The sequence below is a fragment of the Zootoca vivipara genome, chromosome 10 (genome assembly GCF_963506605.1).
Source record: "Zootoca vivipara chromosome 10, rZooViv1.1, whole genome shotgun sequence".
Classification (NCBI taxonomy): domain Eukaryota; kingdom Metazoa; phylum Chordata; class Lepidosauria; order Squamata; family Lacertidae; genus Zootoca; species Zootoca vivipara.
In genome coordinates this window covers 57,314,233-57,339,622 of record NC_083285.1, presented here as the reverse complement: position 1 = coordinate 57,339,622, position 25,390 = coordinate 57,314,233, and the positions used below count along the sequence as shown (strand labels likewise).

The 25,390-nt window shown below is 44.1% G+C and overlaps 1 protein-coding gene across 1 annotated transcript in view; it reads left to right on the top strand.

The window, feature by feature from the left end:
- RERG (RAS like estrogen regulated growth inhibitor) overlaps positions 1 to 25,390 on the top strand; it is a 107,172-nt gene that overhangs the window by 4,663 nt on the left and 77,119 nt on the right. The window contains exon 2 of the mRNA XM_035126985.2: positions 5,212 to 5,390. Within this exon, the coding sequence (XP_034982876.1) occupies positions 5,330 to 5,390 (61 nt within the window). The 5' untranslated portion in view covers positions 5,212 to 5,329. The remainder of the gene's footprint in view (positions 1 to 5,211; positions 5,391 to 25,390) is intronic.

Genomic DNA, 25,390 nt, shown 5'->3' with positions numbered 1-25,390 from the left:
TGCAAGTGTGGTCGCACCACAGATTTGCACAAAGGAATTATGATAATTAGAGGCTTTATTTTCAATCCCTTTTGTTATGACCCATGACATATAAATGTCCTTTTTCACAGCTTTCACACTTTGGGGTGATGTTTTCGAAGAGTAGAGTGTTGGTTTGTTTTTACTTTATCTTTCTAACCGGCCTTTTGGCCTACTGAGGCCTTCGGTAGATTATTATTTTTTGCCAGTATTATAAACACCCCTGAGCCAACGAGATAGCTCTGGGAACAAAGTTGTGATGAAAAAAAAGCTTCAAAGGCATTGGCTGTAATCCTGAACAGAATTAAGCATGTTTAAACCAAATGATTTCAGTGAGCTGAACTTGTTGGATGGCGATCACCATGTTGTCTGACTGCAAAGTCCTGGATCCTGGAATCATAAAGGTGGAAGGAATCTTTTACCCAACATGGGACTCAAACCCTCGACCCCTAAGATGAAGAATCTCATGTTCTACAGGCTGAGGTATCCCATCAGAGTGCTAGCTTGGAGAGCCCAACTATGTGCTTCTTACACATTAAAAAATGAATTCTAAATTCTGTTGCAAGCAAAGTTGGATTTATTTACTTATTGCCAGCCCAATAAATCATGCAAGAGCTGTGTTAGAAACTTACTTAAAGTGAAATAAGTCAGTGTTTAGTGAAATAACTTGGCACGGAGCACTAAAGTCTCCATTTGTGCAAGAACATTCAAAAGGCCTCGCATTACCCCTCCAAAACAAAAACAAAAAACCCTAGTGGAATCACTTCACATGCCCAGCTGTCAGTCCTCAAGTCAAATTATGGTTGCTTGGCTGTAGTATGGGTGAAAAAGATCTCAGGACTATAGCTGATCATTAACAGTGTGATGCAGCTGCAAAAAAAGAAGAAGAAAAGAGCCAGTGTGGTTTAGTGGTTAGAGTGCTGGTCTAGGATCTGAGAGATCAGGCTTCAAATCCCCAGTCAGCCATGAAGCCAACTGGGTAGTCACTAGCTCTCAATGACTCTGAATAGAAAACACATTTTAAAAATGTAAATTAGAACACAGATGTGGAAACAAGGAGGAAGCTAGGGTTCCCCTCTTCTCTCTCTCTCTCTCTCTCTCTCTCTCTCTCTCTCTCTCTCTCTCTCTCTCTCTCTCTCTCTCTCTCTCACACACACACACACACACACACACACACATACATACTTTTGCCCCCTTAGTATAAATGCAGATACAGTATCTCTGAGTGTGTGGCATGTTCCTATAGCAATAGCTATCCAACAGCTGTATCTCATTGGGTAAAACATCTGCTTTGCATGCCAGAAGGTCTCAGATTTGATCCCTAGCATCTCCCGGGAGACTGGGGAGTGGAAGAGATACCTGTTTGGTACCCTGGAAAGTTGATGCCAGTCAATTTGGAGACTAGATGGATCAGTGGGTCCGACTCTGCATACGTTTGTTTCTGTGTTTTCCCACATAACTGATGTCATTTGTAGCCACCCTGTGAAAATAGAGGGTGATGAAGAATACTCTCTGCAGTTGCTTGTCAATTGTTGGCATAGCAAAATAATAATAAGTTACAATGGCTTTAAATGACACTCCAGGCCAGAGTCTTTTTGCAGATATGCTCTGTAACATAACAACAATAACATCATCATCAACAACAACAACTTTTTTATTTGTACCCCGTCTACTCTGGGCGTTTTCCAACAAAATATTAAAAGCACAATAAAACACCAAACATTTAAAACTTCCTTATACTGTACAGGGCTGCCTTCAGATGTCTTCTAAAAGTCATATAGTTATTAATCTGTTTGACATCTGATGGGAGGCCATTACTGAGAAGGCTCTCTGCTTGGTTCCTTGTAACTTCCCTTCTCGCAGTGAGGGAATTGCTGGAAGGCCCTCGGAGCTGGACCTCAGGCTGAACGATGGGGGTGAAGGCACTCCATCAGGTATTCAGGGTTGAAGCCATTTAGGGCTTTAAAGGTCAGCATCAACATTTTGGACTGTGCTCGGAAACATCCTGGGAGCCAGTGTCATTGATTACTTATAACTGCCCCAATATTATCATGAGCACAAATTATTGTGGATGCACAATAGAAAGGACATCTGGAGGGACCCTTGATTTTGGGCAAAGCGTCTCTGCGTAGTTAAAGATTACTCACACCCTCTTCCAAAAATGGCCACACATTTTCTCACAGTTGTCAGATGCTAAACTCTCATGCTTTTCTGGGGTGGGCAACTGGGAAGGTTGAGGGGGGTCAGTGTTGGTCCACTCCACCTCTTAGCATTTCTCACAGAGAACTCCTCCATCAAGCCGATGAGTGAGATGGGGTGGGGCAGGGTGGGGAAAGCTTTTCCGAGCCCTATAATAAAACACCTTTTAAACCTTGCCTAACCCTGCACTCTGCCCCGGATGCAGAATGCACAGAGGGCTTCTGAGCACTTCAAAGCACAGAGGTTTGTTTAGGGCAGTGTTTCTCAACCTTGGGTCCACAGCTGTTGCTGGACTACAATTCCCATCATCCCTAGCTAGCAAGACCAGTAGTCAAGAGTGATGGGAGATGTAGGTCCAACAACAGCTGGGGAACCAAGGTTGAGAAACACTGGTTTAGGGGGAAATGTTGAGAACCATACCTTTCCCAAGTGGTGTGGCTTTTATAGTAATTCCTGAGGACCAATAAAGGGAGTTACAGTAGGCTGTGGGGAACTGACCCTGCAACGGCGTTAATGGGTTTTTCATACATTCAGAAATGTAAAAACCTGTATTGGAAGTTAATTGCCAAGGCCAACTGCTGGCAATAATAATTGCAGCTATCTTGGCTGGCGTGACAATGGGGTGGAAATGGAACTTTTTCAGTATTTTGAGCCGATTATATTGAAGAATGTTCAGACTTTATTCAGCGGTTGTGTGTCCTATGGTATCTATTAACTGATAGCTGATTTTGCCAAACATGACGTTGACATTTTCTGTTATGCAAGCAAGATAGAACCACTGAAAAGCCCCAAATTAAAGCTCCCCTAAATACAGGGAAGCACAGAGTTGCACCCTCAAAAACGGTCTGAATCTGGATTGGCATATCATTTTTTAAACAAGGGCCATACTTTGAAATGATTAAATGTTGACAGCTAGTAACGGGCTGCTTAACCCTTTCCTCCCAATTGTAATAGAAGCTTGTGCAGAGTTATTTCCTGATTATGCCCTTTAAAGTATGTTTTTAAGGCAAACTGTTTTGTGCTTCTGTTTTTTTGAAGTGACCAGCCATTGTGCATAATGAGGCATAGACTCTGCCACGAGCTGTGATGCCCACACACAGGGGGGGGTTGCTAAAGAGAGCTTTGATTGTGTTGTCCTCAAATGTGATTGAAGAGCAGAAGGGAGGAGAGGTCTTGGGTTTGCGGGTGAGGGAGCCAGGGAGGGAGGGAGGGGGCTGAAACAAGCAGGACCAAATGGAGGGACTGGTTGTCAATTTTTACCCTATGGGCTCCATACCATGGGTTGCTGGAAGCTGCACTCCTCCATCTGCTTTGCTGCACAACTTCTTTTTCCTGAAACTCAGCTGCACAGGAATCGGCAGAAGATGCATGTGTTGTAGTACCAATGGCTTCTGCTGTTGCACCAAGGCTTGGGTCGGTTATGGTGCTGATGCAAAATGGATTGCTCCATTAAGGCCACATTAGGGGCTTGGCACTTGATCTGTGTTCCCTGCTTCATGCAACAGCACATTGGATTGTACTGTTTAGTATGTTCTACAAAAAGAAATTGGGGGTGGGTGTACGGGAATATGCATTATGTTGTTGATGCGCAGGCCTGAAAGCTAAATTCCAGATTTGGGGAAGGTTTAAGGACATTGCAAAACTGGGCTTAGGTTTTCTGCAAGTTTTGCAAAACCCAATAATGGGGTTGGGCACTGTGGAGTGAGGGGTCTTGATCCTTATTGGATAGTGGGCAGAACTTGTGCCTTTGTTTCACTGAGAAGAAAACAGTGGCATCTTCTCTGCGATACCACATAGCAAGAACCCTCTCCTGTTTTGATCTGTGGCATCTTAGGGCTTTGTTGCTCAGTCAAAAGTTCTTTGCAGGGTGGTGCTCCTGGGACTGTGCTACTTCCAAATGCAAACAGAGGAATAATATGGATGAATGCTGCCCCCCATAAAAAGACACACATGTTCTACCTTCACTGTCAAAGGCAGAACGCCTCTGAAAATCAGTTGCTGGGAATCACAAGTCAGTTGTGGCATTTCTCGGATACTGCTTTTGGACTTTCACCAGGTATCTGGTTGGCTACTGTGAGAACCAGATGCTGGGATAGATGGGCCTTTGACGTGATCCAGCAGAGCTCTTAACATGAAGTTATGTGGAAAGGTAGCAGCTCAGGGAATAGGGTTCTTGCCAAGATTTCCACATGATTTGCACACCTTTTGTATGCAAATATTTTGTATGCATATATATATATATATATATATATATATATATATATATATATATATGGGACATAGCTGCCAAGTCTCCCCTTTTTCGCGGGAAACCCCCGGATTTTAATCTGTTTCCCACTGTTATCCCGCATAGAATAAAATCCTGTAAATCCCCCGATTTCCTACCTGCCAGGGAGGCTCCTTCTGCGCATGTCTGGACATGCGTAGAAGCGACTTCCGGTGCCGCTCTGCCCATGTCTGGGCACCGGAAATCGGGCAGCGCCAGCATCAGAAGTTGCTTCTACGCATGTCCAGACATGCATAGAAGCGACTTCCGGTGCCGCGCCGCTGCTGATCCCGGATTTTTCAACAGGAGACTTGGCAGCTATGATCATGTGATTCTTCTGAACAGAGCCATCGTGATGCAGTGGCTTAGAGTGCCAGACTTGGACCTGGGAGACCAGGGGTCAAATGCCTACTCACCTATGGAACTCACTGGGTGGGTTTACGCTAGTCACTCTCTCTCAGCCTAGCCTAGGTAAATGTAATACACAATATAAAGAAATACAGCTTTTGCTCTTTTTCTTCTTCCCCCATGCCCGAAGAGTTTTTAGAAAAGAGATTGGTTCTAGGTTCATGGCTTATCATTTGAGGGCAGCATGTGACAGAAATTTCTCCCTGTGGGTCCTTGAAAAACAGGACACACCTCAACCCTCTGCTGAGACCTTGGCAGTGGTTGGTAGCACCCCTGTTCACCTGCTCATTCCTTCTCTTTGGTGGGTCTTTTTCCATTAGGCCCTGCTTGAAAATCACAATGGCACGGTAAGGCGGAAGAAAGGACTTGGCTGTTCATCCCTCGTGCCAGTTTGGTTCAGCCAGTGACGTTTCCGCCAGCCTCCATTTTCTCCCCGCCATGGCTAAGAGCGCAGAAGTGAAACTGGCTATCTTTGGCCGAGCCGGAGTGGGAAAGTCAGGTATGTCTGCTTTCTCTTCCATTGCTCCTTATTCTGCTTTGTTTTCTCGTGTTTTTAAGACATATTTTTGCACACACACAGCAGAGGTCTGATCCAGCTAAGGCCCCTCACACCCGTAATTCTGTTTTATTTTTTAAAAGGTTGGAACATTTTAGCCACTATCGCTGCATTAAATAAATTCTGAAGCTGTTGCCCCACGCAGAAAAGGTCACAAGAATTGACCTGAGCCAAGATGTGGGAGTTTCTTTTAAAACAGGCATCGCACTGTGATTGTGTTGGTGACCAAACCCGACCACCCACCATGGTCTCACTGAGTCTTCTGGAACAGCAAATAGGGGCAACGGGAGAGGGGCTACCTTCAGAGTCAGTAGACTGTCTTCACCCTTCTGTGGAATAAAAATTTGGCCACTACTAGGACAAACCTGTGTAGGGTAGCTTGGTTGAGTAGCCTTTCCTGGAAGACAGGTGAAAAAACCTCAGGCCACAGGTGTGTCTTGGTCTTGGTCTGGTCTTTAGGACAGGCCTGTCTTGGTCTGGTCTTTAGGACTCTTCCCAGGCCACACCCCTCCTGAAGCCACACCCCCTGCCCCAGGCCACACACCCTCAATGGCCCTGCACTGTGTCCTCCTTGAGCATTTTTTTTCTTGAATTGTGATAATGCCTCTTGTCTGCCTGGATGGAGAATAAAGAGAGGCATATGTAGAAACCTCCTGGTTTTATTTCACAGGGGTAAGAGGTAAACCCCTGGCCCTGACCACCTCTGGCCTGCGGCCCCTGGAAGATTTCCCATGGGAAGGATGTGGCCCTGGAGCTGAAAAAGGCTCCCTCCTCCTGTCATAGAAAGTCAGTGGTAAACAAATGAAACGTTTCATCAGAGGAGGTCAGCATGACTTTTTGGAATGGCCCAGCTTTGCCGCAATTGACTTCATTCAAAGCATTAACTCTTTGGAACAGGGGCTGTGTGGAGGGAAAAGCTGCCATCCTGCTGCTTAACCGATTACCTTCCTTTTGGTCTCCACTTAAAAATTAGCAGTTTGCCCGTTTTTGTCCTCTGACTGGAGGAATTGTTCAGGTTCAAGCGTATTGAGGAGGATGGGTGTGAAAGCAAAACAGTTGCTGCTGCGGAAAATGGTAAAATGTCAATGCCTGGTTCTGAATGCTAATACTTAGTCTTCATATAGCACATTCCAAGTCCTTTGCAGACATCGTCAGTACAATATCCCAGAGAGGCAGGCAGCGAGGATCCCAATTTTGTAGATAAATGGGAATGAACGACTGAAAGCATTGTTTTGGCTAGCATTTTAAGTCCCACCTTATTTCCAGGGAGCAATGTTGTGGGAGGAGCCTTAGTTCAGTGTCTGCTTTGCTCGCAGGTGGTTCCTGGTTCAATTCTCAGCATCTCCAGGTAGGGCTGGGAGAGACTCCTACCTGAATTTCAGTGTCTGTGTATTGACTACATGCCACTGTCAGTGGAGACGGTGCTGAGCTAGATCAGGCATCCCCAAACTGCGGCCCTCCAGATGTTTTGGCCTACAACTCCCATGATCCCTAGCTAACAGGACCAGTGGTCGGGGAAGATGGGAATTGTAGTCCAAAACATCTGGAGGGCCGCAGTTTGGGAATGTCTGAGCTAGATGCACCAAGGGTCTAACTCAGTATAAGACTCAGTATTGGGCTCTAATTAAAGTGCTGGCACCTGGGGAGGCTGCAAAGTGCAGAACACTGGTGTGATGATTTGTAGAGTAGGAGGAAGGTTAGATCCCTGTACCCAAAGCATGAGAATGTCACTGAAATCTTCTCTCTCCTTTGATAGTTTTCAAATGCAATTTCGTGATGGATAGTTGAGTGGGGGGTGAGGAACTGCTGGATGATTGGGGAGGGGCATGGCACTAGAAGAAATGCACAAAGAGGGCTGCAGTGACTGGTTCAAGATCAACCAGGAAGCTCTGGGATTGGGTGTTTTTTTTAACCCAAATCACCCTGCATAAATGCCAACTCTTTAGAAATCAGATGCATGTTGTGCTATTTGGTGGTCGTTTATTACATATGCTGAAATACCGGGTTTACAAAATACCTTATTGCCAGCGTTGAATGTCATGATTATATTTCTGCTCTGAACTTTGTGCTTGGGTATCTCTTCTGGCCGCTGAAAACAGTAACATTGTCCTGATGGTATGCCCTGCAAGGTCCCTGCAAGAGCAAAACAGAAAATGAATGAAGCAGGCAACAATACATAATACATAAGAAAAATACATAAGAATTCATTGAATACATAAGAATGAATAAGATCCGTTTCCTGGCTTCTGGCATAGAGGGGAGGGTGGTATGGTTGTTTGTTTTTGTATTTCATGTTATATTCAATTTCTATTTTCTGACTTCATGCAGTGCATTTATCACTGAAAAGCTGATAAAAATTATTAGCATGCCCAGCACTTTAGCCACAACACTATGCTAGCCCAGCCTCTCTGAAGCAGGGATTTCTCAGCCACCACAACATGCCATTGCCCCCCTCCCCTCCTTTTCCTGCTCTGCAGATGGTTTTCTTGGAGAAGTGTGGTGCTCGCTTTGTGAAAGGGGAAGTCTCTGGACTCTAGCACAGCCACTGGGTTTTCTGCTTGGAGCAGTCTGGCCTTGATGGATGTGCTCAATTCTCAGTTCAAGTAGATAGTTGCCTAATGGATGAGCTTCTCCTTCTCCAGATCTGCAGGGCTTCGCGCCATCAAAGGGAGGCCGCTGTTGAATGCAAAGCTGTCAGGAGGAAAGTCTATCCAACATCATGACTTATGTGGCAGGGCTTTGCGCTGCCTGCTTTACTCGACAGTGCTGGCCAGACAGCTGGAGGCCCTTGCCAAGCAGCGTAATCCAAAAACGTTAGCCAAGCTCCCAGAGGAGGAGGCCTTGATCCACTATGAAGAGAAAAGTGCATGCAATAGTAAATAAGTTCACCATAACTGCCAGGAGTCCCTGACAGTTGTTCTATCACTGGTGTGGCTCATAGCTTCTAACCAACAGCCAGACAATAGACTCAAACACTTATTGGTCTTCCAAAGTTCAGATCTGGCTCCAAGATTTGGGGTCCCCAGTTCATTTGCCCTTGGTGTCATGGACTGGTTGTATGCAGAGGAATGGTGGAAGGCACCGGCTGGGGAACCCCCAAGGGAAGAAGGCTTAGAGCCTGGGGAGTGGTGGTGGGATGATGATGAGTGGTCACAGTGAGAAGAGGGAGGAGACAGAGCGGAGGAGGTGTTGGAAGCTAAAGAGGTAATAGGATTTAGTGAGCAGGAAGAGTCTGTGGCCGAGAGAAGTCCAGAATCAAAGGCAGAAGCTGAAGCAGGAGAGGAGGGAAGGCAGGAAGCAAAGATGGGTCAGGGAGAGGCATGGGTATCTCCTCATCCTGCTGCAACAAGCTCCCATCCCTTCTGGTGTCCCAGAACTAGGAGAGGCATGAATCGGGAGGAGCAAAGGCAGGTATGCAGGTGTGGTCTCCGATTGCTTGGGGGGGGGAACCTCTGGAGAGGAGGTAGATGGCTGTGGAGGGTGGGGACCTTTAGTCTCTGCTTCATGGGGGCAAGACCTACCACAGATGGGTTGCCCTGCTCATTAGGCCTGACACTCAGCCAAGTCTATGAAGATCGTGTTTTTGCTAATAAAGAGTTAACTCCAACTTGCTCGGTGTGATTTCCTGCTGACTCGCTCCTATCACTTGGTGGGTTCCCGGTGCTTGCCCATGCTGGCAGCGGCTGTACTGATCACGCTGCACACACATTCCCTGGCGATGCTGGCTTATGCCATCCACACCCTGAAGGGTCCTTGCCTTCAGGAAGAAGGCTGGCACTATTAAGCTGATGGCCCCAGGTAGTCTGCAGGTGTGGCCCAGTGCTGAGAGCGGCACCCTGCCACGCCCTCAGGTAGCCTACCCCGCATCTAGGACCCAGGAGGGGCCCAGCAGTGGTGCAGATCAGAACTCCAGCCTATGTACACAAGCTCCCTGCCTCCACCAGCTTGAACAGCACCCGCCTCACCCTCAAACATAGGCATGGCAGGGGACATAGGAAGCTGCCCTGTATTTTGGCCTTTGTCTCATCTAACTAAGTATTGTCTGCAATGACTGGCAGCATCTTTCCTGGCTTTCACACAGGAAATATGGATATGGTGGGGATTGAACCTGGGACCTTCTGCATGCAAAGCAGAGGCTCTGTCACTGAGCCACAGCCCTTCCCCAATCATGGTTTGCCTAATTAAGCTGGTGTTGATGGGGAATTTGCATGCATGGCCAATTGCTCTGGTCAGTTCCCTGCCACCCCCCAGTCCTTCACGCCAGCCCAAGAGTGGTGGTAGTGGTAGTATCAGCAGGAGTGGTTTGGGACCTGGCAGGCAGTAGTAGCAATGGGCTTTGCCAGGGCCTCTGGGTTCTAGCGCTTCTCTCAATATATGCTGTATGCTGGCTTTCCAAAGGCGAATATGTGGAATCCAAGATGGTAAAGGTAAAGGTAAAGGGATCCCTGACCATTAGGTCCAGTCGTGACCGACTCTGGGGTCGGTCATGCTGGCCACATGACCCGGAAGCTGTACGCCAGCTCCCTTGGCCAATAAAGTGAGATGAGCACCACAATCCCAGAGTCTTCCGCGACTGGACCTAATGGTCAGGGGTCCCTTTACCTTTACGTGTACTTTAATAACCTAAGATTTTTTTTAAAAAGTGGACCCAATGAAATCAGTGAACATTAAGTTTGGGCCATTAATTTCAACAGGTCTGTTCTGAGTAAAACTTACTAGACTATCACCCTTTGTTCCTTCCCACCTCCCCCAAGATCACACCCACACCCTACATGACTTCCCCAAAGAATCCCAGGAGCGGTGGCTCTGTGACAGTACAAATGTGCTTTGAAGGTGTGATGACCCAAGAAAGGATGCTTTGAGGAATCTCAGTGCACTCTTAACATTTAACCCGGAAACATGGGTGGTTCTTGCATCTCTGGGTTAGTGATCCTAAGGAGATATTTCTTTTTAGAGTGTATTTGGCAAGCTTTCTTTCCGTTTCCAGCACCTTGATTAAAGGCTTCATAGCAAAGCTAAAAACAGGCCGGCAAAACTAGTGCTGGGAAGCCTCAGAAGATAAACCAGGAGAAACTGGCCTGTCAAGTGGTCAGTCTGGAATTTCCGTAGCACTTTCAAATAACTCGTTTGAAAGTTGGTTAGGTTGCAAGCCTTGTTCAGATGCTTGGTAAGCAAAAACTCTCTCTGGAGCCGCCGTGGTGGAAAGGGCTGCCGTGTGCAAAATGGGCCCCTGAGCCACATCTGCATTTGTTATGTAGAAGAAGTGCGAAGATGTGTCCATATGCAATGCATGATTGCCAGAGAGTTGTGGCCTTTTGCAGCTCTTCTTGTAGAGAAGACCCTCCTGAAAAAGGACCCTCCTAAGGGAGATGTAGCAGTCACATTTCCAACTTCAGGAAACGGCAGTCTGCTGTCTGAAGAAGTTGCCACTACGCCATGCAGGTTTGGGGATCTGGATTAGTCAGACGGCAATGACAGCATGTGAGGAGTGGGGTTGGGGAGAAAATTGATCCCAGTTGAATCTATCAAATTTGCACTTTTCTGAAACAATATGTGAACAGAAGCACAGCTAGCCTTTGAAATTTGCACTTCTGCAAATTTCACTATGCAGTTCACTTACCAAACAAGGTTTACAAAAACCTTGAAAGTGTACATATGGATGGATATGTTAGTGAAAATAACACAAAAATGCATTGTGTTGGGGGAAATTGTTTACAAGAATCTGCATGCATTAGTCAAGACTGCATTTAACAATGTGTTTTATTAGGAAGAATCTGCACTAAAATGCTGGTGAGTTTTTATGAGGTTTTCTTAATTTTTTTAATCACATTTATATGGCACTTTTTTCTTCCAAAGAGCTCAAGGTGGTGTACCTTGAGTGTCCCCATTTCATCTTCACAAAAACCCTGTGAGGTAGGTTATGCTGAGAGACAGTGACCAGCCCCAGATCACCCAGTGAACTTCATGACTGAGTGAGGATTTTTAATTTTTAAAAAGTCACAAATTGCTGCAAAATGTGGAGAACTGAATTTAAGATTGGGGGGGGGGGATAAGAAACTGACAGAACTCAGACTCACAGGTCCTTCTATCCCTAGTGAAAAGCAATACATAGAAGAACGTAAATTTCCCAAGTGTAAAATTTGATTCAGTCCACATTTGAATACAAACCTCCCTATTTTGCACTTACCACACAGCTTCACTCACAAACCAAAACATAGCTATTCTTCAAAATTTACACTTCTCTGAATTTTAAGATGCATTTCTCCTGCCAACTGATGTGTTTTGTTTTTTAAAAAGAGAAGAAGTATAAGCTAGGGTAAAGTTACAAAAAAGGAATATAGTTTTGATTTCTTGTTGTTGTTTAGTCGTTTAGTTGTGTCCGACTCTTCGTGACCCCATGGACCAGAGCACGCCAGGCACTCCTGTCTTCCACTGCCTCCCGCAGTTTGGTCAAACTCATGTTCGTAGCTTCGAGAACACTGTCCAACCATCTCGTCCTCTGTCGTCCCCTTCTCCTAGTGCCCTCCATCTTTCCCAACATCAGGGTCTTTTCCAGGGAGTCTTCTCTTCTCATGAGGTGGCCAAAGTACTGGAGCCTCAGCTTCACGATCTGTCCTTCCAGTGAGCACTCGGGGCTGATTTCCTTCAGAATGGATAGGTCTGATCTTCTTGCAGTCCATGGGACTCTCAAGAGTCTCCTCCAGCACCATAATTCAAAAGCATCAATTCTTCTGCGATCAGCCTTCTTGATGGTCCAGCTCTCACTTCCATACATCACTACTGGGAAAACCATAGCTTTAACTATACGGACCTTTGTAGGCAAGGTGACATCTCTATACAAAAAAATGTTACATTAGAGAACTTATGCTTTGCAAAAATGTGCATATTAGGCAAAATTGCATACAAACATTGGAGAAACTTGCACAAAAATGTTGATGGCTTTTCATGTGGACTTATCCAGGTCCCATAAGGAACATAAGGGACAATGAGACAGGTCTGTATCCTATTCTCCTTTTCGCAAATGGCACTCTGTTCCTGGTTTTTCTTGCTGAACAAAAAGCAAAGGGAAGGGCAGCTGTGAGCATAAAGGCCTCCAGTTGCCGATCTCGAGTTTCAGAGCTGGTCCCAGAGCTGATGCAGTAGGAAAGATAATAAATGGCAAATTGGCCTGAAAGAGCCTTTAAGTGAGTTGAATTTCCATAGAAGTGCATGCCAGGAGAATAATGGGAGGGAGAGCAAGAGAACGAAAAGGAAAGTGTGCAAAAGGCAGCACGAGTTGAGTTTCTGCGTCAAGATAATTGGCTTCATTATTCCGTTAACACACATTTGCTTCACTGCTAGGGAGAGAACTGGCTGCAGCAACCATTTATTTAGTTATTTGCTAATTACATTACGTGGGTGCAGGAGTGCTATTTCTTCTGTCGCTTTGTGAGTAAGCACAGCCCATCTCTTAATCAATCCCTTAATTACAGAGATTTTTGCCTTTCGTGCAAGGAGGTGGTCAGTGGAGGGCTTTGTATCTGGAGGAACCCAGGCTCTCTTGCTGCTTCTGAGGACCACTTGCTCGTTCCAACACTTTGGCCTTGTTGAAGTTCCTTAATTAAGTCGGACTTGCCTTAATGGCATTCTTGGCGATCTGTTGCATGACGTTGCGCAACAACCGGCTGGTAGCACAATAGACTTGTTTGATTTACTCATCGGACCATTTCCTTTTGGTTAAAAAAAGTGGAATCGTTGCTGATAAAATTCTGTCTAAAGAGCCATTCATTCGAAAGAATCCTGCAAAAAGCTGGCAGGAAGGAGCTATGGGGGAGAAAATGGGGAAGCGACAGATCCGGGCACTGCAAACAACAACAACAACAACAACAACAACAACAACAACAACAACAACAACAATTTTATTATTTATACCCTGCCCATCTGGCTGGGTATCCCCAGCCACTCTAGGCAACTTACAGCGTATATAAAAACATAATAAAACATCAGACATTAAAAACTTCCTGATACTGTGCTGCTATGGTGTTTGGTGTGCCATCGGAGCAATGGGTTAGACTGTGTGTAAACCTTTTGCCCTCTAGATGTTGCTCCCATCAGTGCCAGCAAGCATGGCCAGTGATCAGGGATGTTTGGAGTTGTAGTTCAGCAACATCTGAATGGGCAAAAGTTCCCCACAGGTAGTAAAAGAGGAGTTAGAAACCTTGTTCAGTGCAAGTTCCCTTCTGGGTTGTCATAATTACTGCTGGTGATGCCTCTCACCTCTGGTGATTAAAGGATTGCCAGGCAGCCACTGTTGCAATTAATTGCCCATATGGTGAGTGCATGACGCTCATCATAAGTTTGTCATCAGCACCATTTTTTTCTCCTACAATGGTAAACCTATATCTGTGTCTAGGAGGAAATAAATAGGAAGAAGTGAGGGGTTGCCCACTAACACCTCTTCCAGAAAAATAGAGAGTTTGCAAAAGTCACTTCTTTTGTTCTGTCTGCCTACAAATGTTCTGGTTGCAGTTGGGTGTGTTTCATGGACTAGAAAGCCAAAAATCACGATCCTAGTGAGCTGAAATAATGTTCTGAGTCTGTTGGGCAGAAGATGTCATTCCAGTTTGCCACTATCTCTATCTTGTGAAGGGCCACTATCTCTGCAAAGTACACTTGCATAGCTGCCAAGTTATCCCTTTTTTTAAGGGAAATTCCATTATGCTGAATAGGCTTCCTCGTGAGAAAAGGGAAAACTTGGCAGCTATGCACTTGTGATAGCCAAGCACCATGTATTCTAATGTCATTGCAGCAGGGGCAGACTCTTAACACTTCCCAAGTGTGGGTTCCTCAGCTGACTGCCCAGAGTTTGAGAGATTTCAAAATCACAAATTGCTTTTGCAAGACTGGACTTAGCTAATACAGAACATTTTGTTCAGCTGTTTTCATTTCCACTAAATCAGATATTTTTCTATCCAAGTCTGGTCTAAGCTGGGTGGCAGCTATTAATGCTTGTGTTTCCATGTTTCCTGTCCAGTGCTATGGGTTTTCTGGAATATTTTTGATTGGGAACTTTTTTGGGAAAAGTTTACTATGCAAAACTTTCCCTGGGGTTATACCATAGTATAGTTTGCATAGGGACATTTCCGGTTTGAATGGGAAACTTTTCTGATGCCTGAGTGATCTGATTTAGTATGTTATTTTCCTTGTGTTTAGGAAATAAAGCTAAAAAACATTGAAACTGACTAGCTTGCCTACTGTTTTGATGTTCTCTTTTTTGCAGTTTTCATCCATCTACCATTAACAATGAATTAATGTTATTCGTTTCCACAGAAAAACAAAGCGCTATAAATTGTTCCATCCCACATCACTGCTTCTTTCTGTATATGTTTTGCTAAGCAGTCTTTAACACCTGGCCCTGAAGGGAAGGATGCCAGGCTTCAAAGACTGCGTCTGTTCTGCAAAAATCTGAGTGTTTAGCTGACTGTTATGATGACTTCCTCCATCATATCGCCCTCCAACATATTTCTGCAGGGATTGCCGAGAATTGTTTTTTGTTGCTTGCAATGTGTCTGAAGTTAGAGCTAATCTGCTCATACAGATGCTGAGAATCCTATATAATAATGTCCAAGATGTCCCTGCGTCCAAGCTGTCCCGTGTGTCCCTGGGTCACTGCGCATGTCCCCCAGGGACACAGGGATTGGACGGAGAGACAACCAGGGACACAGGGATTGGACGCGCGCGCTCTCCCCCCCCTCCCGACCTACCTGAGGCCGCCAACCGCAGCTCCCTGTGCGAGCGCGTGCTCTGTCTCCACGCAGGCGCACATGCTTCAAAGCAGCAGCGTGAGGAGGATCAGGTTGCCAGATAGCCCCGTGCGAGCGCGCGCTCTGTCTCCACGCAGGCGCACACGCTTCAAATCAGCAGCTTGAGGAGGATGAGGCTGCAAGATAGCCCCGTGCGAGCGCGCGCTCTGTCTCCACGCAGGCGCACACGCTTCAAAACAGCAGCTTGAGGAGGATGAGGCTGCAAGATAGCCCCGTGCGAGCGCGCGCTCTGTCTCCACGCAGGCGCACTCGCTTCAAAGCACGAGCTCTCCTCACCCCCACCCCTCTGCCTAACGTTTCCGTGCGAGCGCGCGCTCTGTTTCCACGCAGGCGCTCTCCTCACCCCCACCCCTCTGCCTAACGTCTCCTTACACGAGGAGAAGGAGGCTGCTTCTTTTCGCTTCTCCGCACCCCCACCCCTCTGCTAACGTTTCCTTACGGGAGGAGAAGGAGGCTGCTTTTGTTAGGCGACCAGCAGCAAGCGGCACACGTGCGAGCTCTCCCCACACCCACCCATCTGCCTAACATATCCTTACTTTCTCAAAGCAGCTCTGCTTGCCTCCCCCACCACTACCTACTTACAGATTGGGAAATCTTTTCTCCGTCTGAAATACATGTAAATCTCCTGATCAGTATTGGTTTCTGAAGCAAGGGACTGTTGGTAAACTGACACTCATTACGGATCTGGTTGCAACTCAAGCCTGTTCTGAAACTTTTATTGTCCCCATTTACTGTGAGTGGACCAAAAGCTAATCTGAATAAACTGTGCCTCACAAAGGTCAGTACTCTGCACTCCTCTGAAGTCTACACCCTAGGCATGTTAAATGTAAAAAAAGAGAGAAAAAATCTGACTCCTGAAGAACTAAAATCTTTACGACAACTGCAGTACTAAGTGATCCATTCCACTCATTCACTTCAAAACTCTTTCCTATAAGGGCTGTGGGGGGAAGCCTGTCCCAAATCCAAAGTCCTGTCAGTCTGTGTTAGGTAAATACTATATGTGTACATCAAACCAGTCATATGAAAAACCTATAAAAACCCAAGTGAAGCGTCAGTTTAATTGAAAACAACCTGCACAAATATCACTACTATGCACTCCTCTGAGGTATACACCCTAAGCATGTTAAATGTAAAACAAAGAGGGGAAAATCTGACTCCTGAAGAACTACAATCTTTACGACAACAAAAAGCAGAAAGTGAAAGACAAAAACCAGCACAAAAAACAAAAAAAGGAGACGAAAATGAGCTAAATAAAAACACAGAAAGACGCAGAGCTAAGAGAGCAAGTCAAACCCCAGATGAACAACTAAGAATACGTCAACAAAACAGCAAAAGGGAAAGAAAAAGACGAGTAAATAGATCAATTGAAGAAAAGGTAAAAAATCAAAAGAAAGACACTGAAAGAAAAAGATCTAAAAGAGCAACTTTAACTCATAATGACCGACAACCTCTAAATCAGAAACAAAACACAAACAAGAATGACAGTATAACAGATAAAAGACATTTACATGAAGATGCAAAGACACTAACTCGCAGAAAAAACAAAACATTTTATATAGAGAAAAATAGAAATGCTAAAAAAGAAATTCAAAAACGACAGCAAGATGCTGAAAGACAAAAAGCAAGGAGAGCAAATAGAACTCCAGAGGAACGAAAAATACAATGTAAACGACATGCCACACTAGAAAGAGAAAGGTTAACACATCTGCCTCCAGATGAACGCCAATTACGGAAACAACAATTAACACAGAGGAAAAGAGAATTACGACAAAGGAAAAACATAGAGAGAGAAACAATACAAAACCAAGACTCAAGGCCTGCAAAACTAACAATGACACTTATGAATGAATTGGAAAACTTCAATGAGGACATCATTAAAACACACACGTGTGGACATTTAGATCAGATATGCCAGTTTTGTAGTGCTAAACATTTTGAAGCTGAAAGACCTTCTGATCGAAAATTTTCACAATGTTGTTCAAAAGGAAAAGTAAATCTTCCCTCAATCAGTACAAATCCATTAATCCAACAGCTCATGACTGGACAACATTACTACAGCAAAAATTTCTTCAACAATATTAGATCTATAAATAGTGCATTAGCATTTGCCTCCATGGGAGCAAACATTACTCCACCACCTGGCAATGGCCCATATTGTTTCCGGATCCACGGATCAATTTGTCACAGAGCAGGCACACTGCACCCAGAACAGGGACAAAACAGACAGTTTGCTCAATTATATATTTTAGATCCTTCTGAAGCAGCAGAGCAAAGAATGCAAAATTCCGCAAATACTGGAATAAATCCAGAAATTATAAAAAAACTAAGCACACTCATTGCTCAAACAAATCCATTTGCAGAGGCCTGCAAAATGTTGTACCAAGTTGAAAAAGAATATGAGGAGGATGCTGCAACAACTGGAAACATTATTAAGGAAGTGACCATGACAATAGTGCAAGATCGAAGAAATGACCAAAGACGCTATAATGCACCAAAACATAATGAGGTTGCATTCATTTTTCAAAATGATGATGGCGAACCACCACTAGAAAGAGATCTTCTAATACACTGCAAAGCAAGTACAGATGATATAAATAAAAGAACAACACAAAGGATTAGTGTCCTTGACCCCAATCTGGAACCCATGGTTTATCCATTACTCTTCCCTTATGGTGATCAAAGCTGGGGAATTGATATACCTTTGCAACACAGACCTCAAGCGTTACAAAATTTAACAAATCAAACACGAAATCCTAGAATTCGAGTTACACAAATGCAATACTATGGGTATCGTCTTTCCATCAGAGACAACTTTAACCCCTTCTTAAATGCTGGCCGCCTTACACAACAGTATATAGTTGATGCATATGTAAAAACTGAATCCAACAGACTCAACTATGTACGACAAAATCAGCAAAAATTGAGAGTTGAAAAATACTCAGGATTGATGGACCACTTAATTAATGAATCCAATCAGAAAGGCCTGATTCCTGGAAAAACATACATATTACCATCCTCATTTGCAGGTAGCCCAAGAAACATGCTCCAAAATTATCAAGATGCAATGGCAATTGTTAGGAAATATGGCAAACCTGATCTTTTCATCACAATGACGTGCAACCCCAAATGGCAAGAGATTGTTGAAAACCTACAACATGGCCAAACTACTGATGCTCGACCTGATTTAGTTGCAAGAGTATTTCATCTAAAACTGAAAGCTTTAATTGAAGATCTCTGTAAAAAACATATTTTTGGAGTACCAAAAGCAATGGTCTACGTAATAGAATTTCAGAAGAGGGGTTTACCTCATGCTCACATACTACTTATTCTTAAAGATGACTGCAAACCCAAAACCGAAGAACTGATAGACAAAATAGTATCTGCTGAAATTCCAAATATAACCAACACTCCACGCTTACATGCAATTGTTACAAAACATATGATCCATGGACCATGCGGACCACTCAACCCTAATTCACCATGTATGTCAAATGACAAATGCACTAAGGAATTTCCAAAACCATTCCAGGAAAAAACATCAGCAAATACAAATGGTTATCCAAAATATAGAAGACGAAACACAAACCAAACTTCAATTGTGAATGGCAGGACAATAGATAACCATTGGGTTGTACCATATAATCCACATCTTGCCCTAAATTACAATTGCCACATTAATGTTGAAGTCTGCGCATCCATAAAAAGTGTCAAATACCTTTTTAAATATGTGTACAAAGGTCATGATTGTGCAAATGTTGTGATTCAAGAACAAGGCACTTTAAATCATGATGAAATTAAGACCTTCATGGATTCCAGATATGTCAGCGCTCCAGAAGCAGCATGGCGTTTAAATGGGTTTGAAATGCATTACCAATCACATACCATCCATAGGTTAGCAGTGCATCTGCCTGATGAACAATCTGTATTTTTCAATCCGAATGACATCAATACAGCAGCCCAGAGAGCTTCAACAAGAAATACTCAATTGACGGCTTGGTTTAAATTAAATCAAGAGCAAGAGCAAGCAAGGAAAATTTTATATTCAGACATTCCAATACACTATGTATTTGACTCTGAAACCAATACATGGAAATTACGACAGCGGGGTGCAGACAAAATCATTGGACGAATGTATTCTGTCAATTTATCATCAGATCCAGAACGCTACTGCATGCGTCTCCTATTGCTACATGTTCCCGGTGCAATATCATTTGAAGATCTGAGAACTGTCAATGGAAATATCTATCCCAGTTTCCAAGATGCTGCAAAAGAAAGAGGCCTCATCAATGATGATCAAGTGTGGGAGAACACTTTAGAAGATGCTATCCAATACAGCATGCCAAAACAACTAAGAGAGTTATTTGCGTACATTTGTGTATTTGCCTCCCTACAGAACATGAATGATCTTTTTGTAAAATATGAACAGTACCTCACCGAAGATATCGTTCAAAAACATATCCATCACAACGATGAATGCACAATATGCCGTTATATCGCGTTACAGGAAATATGTAACATTCTACAACTCCATGGGAAAAAATGTGAAGATTTTGGGTTACCACCTATACTACCAAATTCAAACTTACTTACTGATAACTACAACCAAGTTTTCAAAAAACAAAAAGCAGAAGAAATGACAATTACATTAAACAAAGAACAAAAAACAGCTTTACAAACAATATTGCAAGCAACTGAAAATGACAACCTTAGTAACCACTGTTTTTTCATAGATGGCCCAGGAGGTAGTGGTAAAACATATCTTTACAAGACCCTGCTCAGCACATTTCGTGGACAAGGAAATATTGCACTACCTGTAGCCTCCACAGGTATAGCAGCCAATCTTCTTGAGGGTGGAAGAACATACCACTCCCAATTCAAGTTACCTGTGCCTATAGTTGAGAATACAACATCAAATATACGACTCAATTCTGTTGATGCTGAACGTTTACGAAATTCAAAAATAATAATTTGGGATGAATGTACTATGGCCCCCTCTGTAGCTCTTGCAGTGGTTAGCAGACTGCTCCAAGAAATAATGGACAACAACAAACCGTTTGGAGGAAAAGTAATCTTACTTGGAGGAGATTTCAGGCAAACACTTCCCGTAGTACCTCACGGTGACCGTACAAAAATTGTTGAGGCCTGTGTTAAGAATAATAGTCTGTGGAGTATTTTCCAAGTCCTTAAACTTAAAAAGAATATACGCTCAGTAGACACTGAATTCAGCAATTGGCTGATCAAAGTGGGCAGTGGTGATACACCACACATTGACGGTTTGCCTGAAGATGTAATTGAAATACCTTCCAAAATTTTATGCACAGGAGATATTATAAAAAACTTTTTTGGAGACAAAAATCCTGTTACAGATGTCCCTAACTTAGCAAAAAAATCTATTCTTTGCCCAAAGAACTGTGATGTAAACTCCATAAATGAAGAGGTACTTAACATTTTAGAAGGAGAGACCGTGACATACCTCAGTTCAAACTCAATTGATGACTCAAGTGAGGAAGATATTCAAAACTATCCAATTGAGTTCCTCAATGAAATAACTCCAACAGGTATGCCTAAGCATAAACTCAACCTTAAAAAGGCCGCTATAATTATGCTCCTTAGAAACCTAAACACTAAAAAAGGATTGTGCAACGGCACCCGTCTCATCGTCAAACAACTTAAGAAAAACATCATAATTGCTCAAGTAATAACAGGTTCAGCGGAAGGAAACATAGTCTTTATTCCCCGTATGGATTTGGCTCCAACAACAACTGATTTACCGTTTATCTTACGAAGAAGACAATTTCCAGTAACATTAGCTTTTGCAATGACAATTAACAAATCTCAAGGGCAAACCTTGGAAAAAGTTGGAATTTACTTGCCGGAACCAGTATTCAGCCATGGTCAGTTATATGTTGCATTATCAAGAGTAAGGAGTTTTAATGATGTCATGGTGAAAGTCATAGAAGGTCCTAACCAAGGCAAACTGTTGGAAAACTGTGACAAAATATTCACAAGGAATGTTGTCTATAAAGAAATTTTATAGAAATTCAACATAACCTACCAAAAACACAAAATCAAAAATTAAAAAAACCCACTAATTTTGCTTATTTACAATTGTTTGACAAGGTTTGCACTTAAGAAACATTTACCATACCTAAATTGTTTTGGTTTATAACATCAAAAAAAGAAAAGAAAAAGAAATTCTTCAAATTATTCTTCTTTAACAATTCTAAAAAAATAAATACAATAAAATACAAATCAACTGCATGGTTGTCCACTTTTTTATTATGCACTATAACCAGTCTGTTCTTACAAATGTTTCACCACATATGTTCTAGCGCCCGTTTATTTAACGGGCTTAATGATACTAGTTGTCACATAATACAAGACTATTGAGACTGTAGCATCTGACAACGCAAATGGAGGGTTAAGTATGTTTGCATATTCCTTTTGTGTCTTAAAAAACTATGACACTCTTCATGTAGAAAACTGATATGCTAGTTCTCAACAGACATGGGAAGATGTGTGTGTGTGTTGTCCCCACCCCCCTCTCCTCCTCCTCCATGTAAAGGAACATTCCAAGGTGCAAACCCTCCACCTGCAGTGTGAAATGGTATAGTCCCTGCACAGAAACTGTACAGACAACTTGTTTATTCTGGGGTATTTCCATAACTGGGCAGTAAATTAACCTTTCCAGCCCCCCAGTTTGTTTTTCTTTCCTCTGACACATGGGATTTGACTCACTTGCTCAAATCTTCCAAGAGGTATTTCCACTGCAAACACCTTTTGTAGAGTACAGTTTCTTTCTGCAGGTTGTTTGGATTGTGTTTGTGGAATGATAATTCTGGGTTTGGCAGGAGCCAAACTATGTACAGTGGTAATAATAATAATAATAATAATAATAATAATAATAATAATAATAATAATAATTTATTTATACCCCGCCCTCCCCAGTCAAAACCGGGCTCAGGGCGGCTCACACCAATAAAATTACAATAAAACATAAAAAGCAATTAATTAAAATACAGACCAAAATACAGTATTAAAATTTAAAATGCAGCCTCATTTCGAGTAGTCCACAAATTCAAGCCATGAGGGAGGAAAAACACAGGGGTCAGACACAGGGGTACCTTGCAAGACGAATGCCTCGCCCAACGAAAAACTCGCAAGACGAAAGCGTCTTGCGATTTTTTTTGGAGACTCACAGGACGAATTGTTCTATGGCCGTGCTTCGCAAGACGAAGTAGCCTCCCCACCCTGCACTCCAGAGGCTGCATGCAAACGGGAGAGCGAGCGCATAGACGGCAGGCAGGCTGTCTGTCTGGTTGGGTGCGAGGGTCCAGCTGCTGGGGAAGGGAGCCTCTCCCTGCCCCTCCTCCTGCTTCCCCCTCCCCGCCCACACAGCCACCTGGGCCAGGCTTGGACCGAGAGGCGGAGGTGCTCGGCAGAGCCTTAAAACTTTCCGGAGCAGCTGTGGCGCTTGGGGGCAATGCGGCTGCTCCTGGGCTCGGCGGGTGAGTCGGTGCCGGATGCGAGGCTGGAGGGCGAGCTGGGGGAAGGGGAAGCGAGCGCGCCACATGCGAGGCTGGAGGGCTAGCTGGGGGAAGGGGAAGAGAGCACGCCGCGGGGACGGACCTGCAGGAAGCCCGGAGGGCAGCGGCGCCTCACGCCCCCCTTGCGTTCTTATGTCCCCATCAGGCTGAGGGTTGACTTGGTTCTGACTTCTTTTTGCCCATAGAAACGCATTAATTAAATTTCAATGCATTCCTATGGGAAACCGCGCTTCACAAGATGAAATTATTGCAACACGAAACGACTTGTGGAATGAATTAATTTAATCTTGCGAGGTACCACTGTATGATTTATTTTATTGTTTGGCATCTGAAAAGTGTTTAATTGCATTAAGTTTGTAAAGTTGCGATTTACTCCATTTTTATTACCAGGTTAAGAAGTTGCTTCCCTTTCTTGTTACCTTTTGTACACAAGGATATTTCCAGTAAAATTTGCAGGGTTTTGCCCCAACGTCTTGCCTTTTGCCTTTGAGCGCTCAGGAATTTCTTTCTCTTTTTCTTCTGCCCTGTTTTCAAAAGACCCCAGGGAGTGGTTCAAGAGATAGAAGCAAAGATTGCAGACTGGTTTGTAAGAAAGAACCTTCCTTGGCTCGCACACTGGATTGGGCTGTGTGGACACATAGATCACTTAGTCAGGTCATGAGGCAGCTTTGCCAGACTGGTTTAAAAGGGCAGCACAGATCCATTTACATTGCTTTCAACTCTGTGTTTGCAACGGGGAGAAATTAACAGGGAAAGCTTTGAATAAATAGGCTTTTGTGAAAAGCAGCCCAGAGCATTTGCTGACAATTTATAGGCTTGCTCCTCGGCGGAATAGAGTTTATGGGGACATACGGTAGTGCTTGTCTCCCCATCACTGTGGTATGCGTGTAGATGGATGAAGTTTGCAGTCTAATTATTAGTTGCACAGAAGAAGAGAAGAGAGAGGCTGAGGCACACGTACACACTCACAAAACGGGACAGGCTCGGCTCGCCGTAGTGCCAGAAAGCGTAGGGTGCTTCCAGTGCTGGCTCCAGATTTTGACCTTTGACTCCCTCAAAGGGCCTACTCCTGCAGTGAATCTAGTTCAGTGGGGAGGAACCTGTGCCCTCCATCATTCTCCTGATGAAAATCAGAAGGTGAGAGCTAGCTGACTCGTATGACAGTGTGGCTGGGATGCGGGTGACACTGTGGTCTAAACCACTGAGCCTCTTGGGCTAGCCAATCAGAAGGTCAGCGGTTTGAATCCCCACGACGGGGTGAGCTCCCTTTGCTCTGTTCCAGCTCCTGCCAACCTAGCAATTCAAAAGCACACCAGTACAAGTAGATAAATAGGTATTGCTGTGGCAGGAAGGTGAACAGCATTTCCGTGCGCTCTGGTTTCCGTCATGGTGTTCCGTTCTTCCAGAAGCGGTTTAGTCATGCTGTCCACATGACCCGGAAAGCTGTCTGCAGACAAACGCCGGCTCCCTTGGCCTAAAAGTGAGATCAGCACCACACCCCAGCCTTTGACTGGACTTAACCAACCAGGGGTCCTTTACCTTTTACCTTTTTACGAGAGTGCATAACACTTGAAAGACCTACATTGGCTCCCAGTATGTTTCCGAGCACAATTCAAAGTGTTGGTGCTGACCTTTAAGGCCCTAAATGGCCTCAGTCCAGTATACCTGAAGGAGCGTCTCCACCCCCATCGTTCTGCCCGGACACTGAGGTCCAGTGCTGAGGGCCTTCTGGCAGTTCCCTTGCTGCGAGAAGCCAAGTTACAGGGAACCAGGCAGAGGGCCTTCTCGGTAGGGGCGCCTGACCTGTGCAACCCCCTCCCACCAGATGTCAAAGAGAAAAACAACTACCAGACTTTTAGAAGACATCTGAAGGCAGCCCTGTTTAGGGAAGCTTTTAATGTTTAATAGACTGTTGTATTTTAATATTTTGTTGGAAGCCGCCCAGAGTGGCTGGGGAAACCCAGCCAGATGGGCGGGGTATAAATAATAAGTTGTTGTTGTTGTTGTTGTTGTTGTTGTTGTTGTTGTGTGGCACTGGCTCGTTCCCGGGACATTCCGGGATCAATTCAGAAGCTGGGATGGCTTCTGTACTTCCAGGATAGTTGGAGGGTATGGGAACCTCTCTCCCCCCACCCCCAGCCATTTTAGCCAATTCATGCCCACCTGCCATCATGGATTGTGCCAGGTGTTGGGCACAGGCAAAGATGCAGCTGGGAAAATGAGAGTTTTCAGGCCCTGGTGTCTGATGGCATAAAAATTGCAACATATTAAAGCAAACCTACAACTTCCTAAGGATTCAGTATGTTGGGTTCTCCTAGCTTTTATTAATTTATGAATTGCATTTTACATGCATAGGTCTCAAGGCAATTTTGCTGTATTATAAGAATGGCTAAAGTCGTGTTTTAAACAGTACAAACCTGAAAATAGGTTTAAAAGCAATTCAGAATTCACACCTAAGGCAGCATTAGAGTGGCTGTTCTAATTCAAGGCACTTTCTTTTTTTTTAATAATATTTTTTATTAGATTTTTCAAATTATAATAACAACGAATAAAAACAATCATGACAATCTTATTTCCGAGTCCATATGTCCAC